The sequence below is a fragment of the Triticum aestivum genome, chromosome 2D (assembly GCF_018294505.1).
Source record: "Triticum aestivum cultivar Chinese Spring chromosome 2D, IWGSC CS RefSeq v2.1, whole genome shotgun sequence".
Lineage (NCBI taxonomy): Eukaryota > Viridiplantae > Streptophyta > Magnoliopsida > Poales > Poaceae > Triticum > Triticum aestivum.
This window is the reverse complement of record NC_057799.1, coordinates 530,754,640-530,761,603: the sequence shown is the minus strand read 5'-3', so window position 1 is coordinate 530,761,603 and position 6,964 is coordinate 530,754,640. Positions and strand designations below refer to the sequence as shown.

The 6,964-nt window shown below is 52.2% G+C and overlaps 2 protein-coding genes across 2 annotated transcripts; both read right to left on the bottom strand.

Annotated features, from left to right (window-relative positions):
* Positions 1-1,209: 1,209 nt before the first annotated feature.
* Positions 1,210-2,541, bottom strand: LOC123055891 (uncharacterized). Its single transcript, XM_044479709.1, has one exon. The coding sequence runs from the start codon at positions 2,479-2,481 to the stop codon at positions 1,210-1,212; it is 1,272 nt and encodes a 423-aa protein (XP_044335644.1). The 5' UTR covers positions 2,482-2,541.
* A 1,437-nt stretch (positions 2,542-3,978) lies between these two features.
* LOC123054261 (ethylene-responsive transcription factor 2) lies at positions 3,979-5,539 on the bottom strand. Its single transcript, XM_044477991.1, has one exon. It carries the CDS (start codon positions 5,381-5,383, stop codon positions 4,514-4,516), a length of 870 nt encoding a protein of 289 aa, XP_044333926.1. The 5' UTR covers positions 5,384-5,539; the 3' UTR covers positions 3,979-4,513.
* Positions 5,540-6,964: the final 1,425 nt, after the last annotated feature.

Sequence of the window (6,964 nt, the reverse complement as noted above, 5' to 3'; positions counted from 1 at the left end):
AGTTTCTTAGTAGTATTAACACAAGAATTTCGGGGTGAGTCCAATGGGTATCACTTCCACCAGGAGGTGGTGTCCATGTTTTCTCCACATATAGCCCGACGCGGCGAGCAATCTAGAAGAGGTAATATCTAGCAGTACATGAAGGTAGAATAATTTAGCAAATGAGAAAACATCCGTTTCAAAGCAATGAGAACATAAGGAAAACTATTACTCAAACTATGTCAACAAATAAGACTCATCTCCTTTCTGTGATGGCAACAATGGAGAGGAAAGCCAGCGAGGCAGCGACTACCACTGTGGTGCGGAATCATTTATGCCTAGCGAAAAGAGAACATGTCAAAAAGCAAACAATCCGAGTAACTGCAAAAGAAGAAGAAAACATGCAAAAAGAAGCAGTATCTAGATAGATAATTGATGAGCTTCTAAAATCTGCGCCGAGAAAATACGTGTAAAGCTAAGAAATCATTTAATTTGCGTTGGTGGAAATACTACTATTTTGATACAGCATCTGGTATTGAGTGAACAGGATATTCAAGCTCAAATGCCGCTAAAAAAAGCTCAAATGCATTTCCCTGTGAAAAGAAAAAATAATAAATTTCTTGAGAAATGAAACTTTTCAAAGATAAATTTTGCATTGTATATTTATATATAAGAATGAAGTTGCCTGGACCAAAATTAATTGCATAAGTGCACCAAAGGTTGATTGCAGAGCATAAGTTAATGAAATAATGATTGTAAGTGACAACCAAACGTAATAATTTTCAGCATTTGTCAAGAAAACTATGTAAATATAAGAACTGTCTGGTCCAGAAATGTTTGTGAATTTGAGTGCCAATATGTCACACATCTCAAAATCTGATGATAACGAAAGGTCAAAGATAAGGCCGGCTCTCTGATTATATTTTTTGAACATTCTCTGATTTTGGTTTGTAGCCGATTTTATTACTTCCATGTAAGCTAAGACAATCGCTAGCCAGATTGCTATATTAAGGCTGGGTAGTGGATCATCAGCAGAAGTGGAAAGAGAAAGGAATGCGTGCACTAGAATAAAAGGTATTGCTGGTCAGACTTACCCCCTGGCGCCACTTTCTCTTCACCTTCCAATTATTCTGATTCTTATACTGATACAGAATTTGGTAAAATAATTAGCTCACCAAGTAACACAAAAGACTCTGATTACAGAACAACAAATTAGTGAGAATAGTTAGCTCACCAAGAAGCACGGTGGCAACAAGAGAAGATATGATAAATGAGGCTGTAAGGCCTCGATAAATTACACCTCGCGATACATCCATCCGCTGCCTGTAACCATGTGTCTGTATTGAGGCGGCATTCCGCCAAATATACTTCGCGGGGATGAACGATTACAATGGAGTCACCAGCAAGGTTCGGCAAGGCACTACGGCCCACACTCAGAATCCTTTCAGCAATGAATAGAACATTGCCTTCGATACTAGTTACCGGGACGATCCTGTCAAGAACAAGGTCGGAGAGTCTGTAAACCAAGGGGTGTGTAAAGAATCCGTCCTTATACCCAATCACGAGGATCTCCGAGTCACATTGTGCCAGGTATTGAGGGGCAGGCATTTTGCCGGCCGGGCATGTGGCAATCAACTTCTTTGATGGCATCGGAGACGAACCCGATCCCATCCCCTCGTGCTCGGGCGGGCTGATCTGGAAAATCTGAGTGTCACCATGAACAACGGTGTCAAATGTGGGACTGTCCATCATGTATAGCTTGCCTTGGGATGATATTAGCCTCCCAATTGGTGGGAGCTTCCAGTTTGGAACATTCCATTGACGGTCCTTGGAGTTGGAGGTAGCAAAGGCTAACATGGATATGTTATAAATTACAATCATGACAGTGATGACCCCATCTGCCCTAACACTAACGGAGGTGGCACCGATGTTTCTAAAATACGCCCGGGCCATTTCGTTGATGGTCAAGCTGGCTCCGGGAAGACGTAGGAGGGTCGCGAGCGGCGGGAGGTCTGCAATGTCGCCGGTGAAGGGGTGAAGGAGACGGATGGCCGTGTCTTCGTCCCGTTGCAGGAGGAGGAGACCGTCGACGGAGTCGAGGACGCAGTGGTTCTTGAAAAGCGGGAGCAGGCAGCGGACGATGACGCCGGTGGAGAGGTTGAAGAAGCGGATGTACCCGCGCAGCCTGCCGTGGCCAGGGTACAGGCCGTGGCCCTCGGGCAGCATCATCCACCTGCGCGGGTAGAACCGCGGGTCGACGACGCCGCGGCCGCGCGGGGAGAACGAGCTTGACCGCCAGTGGGGGCAGACGGCGCGGAATCGGACGTAGTCCCGGATGTCGCCGGCCAGCACCCTCCACCCGACCAGACGAACTAAATCTGCGTGCAGAGACGCCCACCCAGACGCGTCCGAGGCGGCGGCGGCGGCTGTGCGTCGAGGGCGCTTGCTGCCGCGCGCACGCACGGCGGATGGGCGCTTCCGGTGCATCGGTGATGACGACATTGGCGCCCAGCAGCCAACCTACCGGCGACCCAAAGACGGCGTACCGGCGATCTTTGTATCGGCTAACGGCCACGTCAATCGCCGCAGATCCAGCGGGAAGACGCAAAAAAAAAAAAGGAATGAAAGGATTCTCTCTTTTTTTTTCTTTTTGAGAACCCTCTGTTTTTTCAGGCGAGGTCAAGCGATTAGGCCGACGTGGCGCTCGTGCACCAGGCCCGCGGAAAGGCGGCCCGCGCGCTGGAAGAAGCCACCAGGATAAGGTAGAAAGCCCGCGAAAACGTTCTTCCTTTGGCACACCCAAAAGTCCGGGAAAATAAAGAATCAAAATCACCTTTCGTCACAGCCATTCAGAAAGGTGTCCAAGCCCTCAGCAAAAAATCAGAAAGGTGTCCACCTGCAGCCAATCAGGCATTTTTTTCCCCGCTTCGGCTCCACCGATCAGATAGTGGATGCTGTGAACATTCCGGAGCGCCCGTATCCAGTGCGCGTACCAGTACCAGATTCATCAACACATTCGCAAAAAAGAAAAGAAAAAAGGGGAAAGAGATTCACCAAGTCCAGCGCATGAAAGCACGTCGCAAAACTCTTATGATTATCCCGTGACGGAGTGGATTATTCATCAACCATTTGTTGTCGTGTTCTCTTCTTTTTGAACTGGCTTCACCCGCGCATCGCCATTATCATCTACGAGTGCCGACGAAATATGCATAAGTGAATTAATTATTTCGCAAAAAAAAAAGCACAGGTGCTGGTGGTACTACGTACTTTGGCCGCTGCCTGAGCTGGATTCATCAAATCAGGCGCTGCGACAGATTGCGGGAAAGCATTTAGCCCCCTTTCCACCCAGACATGCGTCACCGGTGACCCTCCCTCCGTCGAACTGTCTAGTGCAGTGTAGTAGCCCCCTTCCCCAAGCCAGCTGTGAAGCAACACGCCAGTATTCTACTGGATATTTCTCTGTAATCAGTTCTATCAGCACACACTAGACACCACTAGATATATCTAATATCTAATCAGTTCAATCAGCGCACACTACTGGATATTCTTTTTGCAGAAAAATCACAGTGCACTGCTGGATATTTTGCCTGGAGGCAGGGCAACTCTGCAGTGCACCGTCGTCGGCGGTTATCATCCATCGCAGCTTAACTTAGCACGTCATGGATAAGCACGAGTTCAAGTTTTTTTTTTCGTTAGTTGAAGATCGACGAGGATTGCTTCCCGTTCTCACCTCCCGATCGTCTCCAGCCTAGTTGCAAAAGCAGAAGGCGACACCCCTTCGCGCTCGCCTCGCCCACTTGCTCCAGACGGGCTATTGTCATCATGGGGCCTCGCCGTGACTTTTCCCCCTCGAATTATGGGGGATTGATCGGTTCATGTTGCCGCTCCACCTGGGAAAGAATCCCCGTGTTTGTTTGTTTAACATGGTGCCATTGTTTCTTGACTCATGTGTTCGGTTAGGCTGCTTCGATCGTGCGTGACGCCAATGGGAAACATTCATTGATCAAAGAACAAATGGGGTAACAATTCACTCCCTGGAATTCTCTCCACAGATGCTTGTAAAGTTTCACAAGTTCCATTATGCTCGATCACGATTCACGAGTTTGTAATTTTTACCACACGCACTCTGACAGTGACAAAATATAACCCTACGACTCAGAAGGAACCACGACGATCCGATACTGGCACAGTTTCGCTTTGATCCACTTGGGCGAGTTGCACCGAGCAGTGGAGAGAGGAGGAACTATCATTCCAGGCCAAATTGCAGCACCCAGTTGCTCCGAGCTTATCTTCCGTTGTCGACGGCTCGACCCATCCAAATATCCAAATGGAGCCGTCGCCAAGGTTGCTTTGCCTGATTGCTCGCTCGCTCGCTCGCCATCGCTCTCCATTGCCATCACCACCTTGCACCGTGCACCAGTGAAAGGCGGGCTCCTGTTGCTGTCGCGTCCATGCACTTGCTGGCGAATCCATTGCACTTGCGCATTGTGTGCTTTTACGACCGATCGTGCGCCCGGGGGCTGGCGAGCGGGGCCTAGCTGACCAGCTGCTGCGCGCGCGGCGCCATGGCCACCTGCTCCACCGGCGCCGCGGGGTACCACGCCTGGGCCGGCCGGCTCAGCTGCGAGGGCGGCGGCACCAGCGCCATGGCCATGGACGCGGCCGCGGCCTCGCCCCTCTTCCTTCTTTTCGGGGACCCGGAGGAGGAGGAGGACGACGACGAGTCTGAGGTCGCCGGCTCGGGGGAAGGCCGCTTGTCCCCGGCGGCCGCGGCCGCGGCGTGCGCGGCGGCGATCTCGGAGCCGATGCGGAGCGGGAAGTTGAGGAGGGCGCGGGAGCCGCGCATGCGGTACGCGGCGCGGTCGTAGGCCACGGCGGCGTCCTCGGCGGTGTCGTAGGTGCCGAGCCACACGCGCGCGCCGTTCTTGGCCGGGTCCCGGATCTCCGCCGCGAACTTGCCCCACGGCCGCTGCCTCACCCCGCGGTAGTGCTTCCCCCTCGCCGCGGCCGCGGCCGCCTCGCCCATGAACGCCGCGGCGGCCTCCTCCTCGCTCTCTCCCGGGGACGTGGCCGGAGGCGTCTCCGGCTCGAGGAAGCCGACGTAGCAGGAGTCCGGGGAAGGCAGGAGGGGCTCCGGCTTGACGGCGGCGAAGGAGCCGTCGGGGAGCCAGCCGCAGGAGAAGGCGTCGCGGAGCGCGCCGTAGACGACCATGTCGTCGGAGTCGTCGGCGCGGAACGGGAGCGACTCGCTCCACTGGTCGGCCACCAGGCTCCCGAAGCTGGCGCTGCGGCAGTAGGCCGGCCGCTGCCTCCTCGCCTCCGGCGCCGGCGCCGCCGTGTCCTCCATGAGGTGCTGCCTGATGCTGTCGAGCACCAGCGCCTCCGAGGCCGGGTTCAGCAGCATTCTCGCCGTGCTCTGCTCTGTTGTCTCCCGGAGTTGGGTTGGGTCTGTACTCTGTAGGCTGTAGCTGAGCTGATCAGTGTGTGTGAACCGAGGGCGTCGAGTCGAATGGTGTGATCGGGCCGGGCTCGCGGCTTATATAGTGGAGAGGCTGGTCCTGGTTCGTTGAACTTTCCCGCCCCGGATTCACGTGACCGAATGGGTTTCCATCCACCAGTAAAATAATACATACAGTACTAGTAATAATCTAGAAGAGGCCGAGAGGGCCAGATAGGTTTAGCCAAAATTTAGTTAAGTGGGAGGAGTATTTTACGGGGAGGCTGCCGCTGCCCTCGCCTTTTGCGCTCTCTCCTCCCGCTCATCATGTTTCGTTTTTGTTGGGTAGCCCCGTGCAGGTGGGGGTGACGTCAGTGCTGAGCTCGTCGGCCCGCCCGGCCGCTACTGTTGGCACGATCGTGAGGCTGAGATTTTCATATTCGCATGCCTTCTGGATCGCTCGCAGCCCGGCCGGTGCAACCTCTGCGTCGCTTTGGCCTTTGGGCATATTCTCGGATTATTATTCATATGATGAACTTGTTCTTTTATGCTCCTCTATCATTGTTTTGTCGAAAGGTCTGCAGAATCGCTTCTCTTGTCAACTGCATTTCACGTCGGAAACCCCTTACCTTATTCCCTTGTGTACTGCAATTTTCACTTCTCTTGTCACCTTGACATCTGAAGACCGCTTGCACCGGGCGTACACCTTCGTTCACTCCCACACTGACGAACTTCAGGACTTGGTACAGCATCTGCTCGCTTGCTCGACACGACCTACGTAGTACGTGATTGTTTATTGTCCTCGTTTCCAAATTGCCTGCCTTTGCAGGAAGAAAAACCAAGATAAAAAAGGCGACGGTCTGAACCCTGACAAAACGATGGATCCGTATTGAATGCGAGTGGACCGCAAGCTTGCCATCAGAGGAAGAAATTGCGTAGAAGTCATGCGGTGCAATGCTCCTGGACACGCCCCTTGCGCTCGCGCACATGACGATAAAGACCGTTTCGTTTCTAGCTAGAAAAGCATCGTGAAATTTTATTATAGTTGCACGAGGAATGATCGTACTTTTTTCTTTTCTCAGTGCCAAGAGTAGGGTTTGCTACCACAACCAAATTTCATCATGTCGCTTTAAGTTCAGTGTTTTTCACGCAGATTTTAACTTTTACGCGCCGAGAAAATTCTCTGCTCACCACGGGAATGTGACGAGATAAAATAAGTTGTCGTTAGAGCACGTGATTTTCTTGGGATGAACGAGCTTGCTGCCCGTAGAAGTCATCAGAGTGAAATAGAGAAACGGCTTGGTGGCGCTCGACCGTGACGTGCATGTCCTTGTCGTTTAGGATGCCTTCCAGTCTAGATAAGATCAGCGATTGGGTTTTCAAACTTGCGTTTCTACTGCTCGAGCGAGCGGTCATGCCATTGACGGGATGTTAGCTGCTCTGATAATGATCCGGCACCTTATCGTGCTTATCGAAGGTCCATGCTGCTCACACTTTTGTTTTAAATAATGGAACGTTGATCTGTCTTCCTAGCAGATTCGGCCCCGT

Coding starts and splice junctions, on each gene's coding strand:
- LOC123055891 (XM_044479709.1), bottom strand. CDS start 2,481: ATGTCGTCATCACCGATGCACCGGAAGCGCCCATCCGCCGTGCGTGCG.
- LOC123054261 (XM_044477991.1), bottom strand. CDS start 5,383: ATGCTGCTGAACCCGGCCTCGGAGGCGCTGGTGCTCGACAGCATCAGG.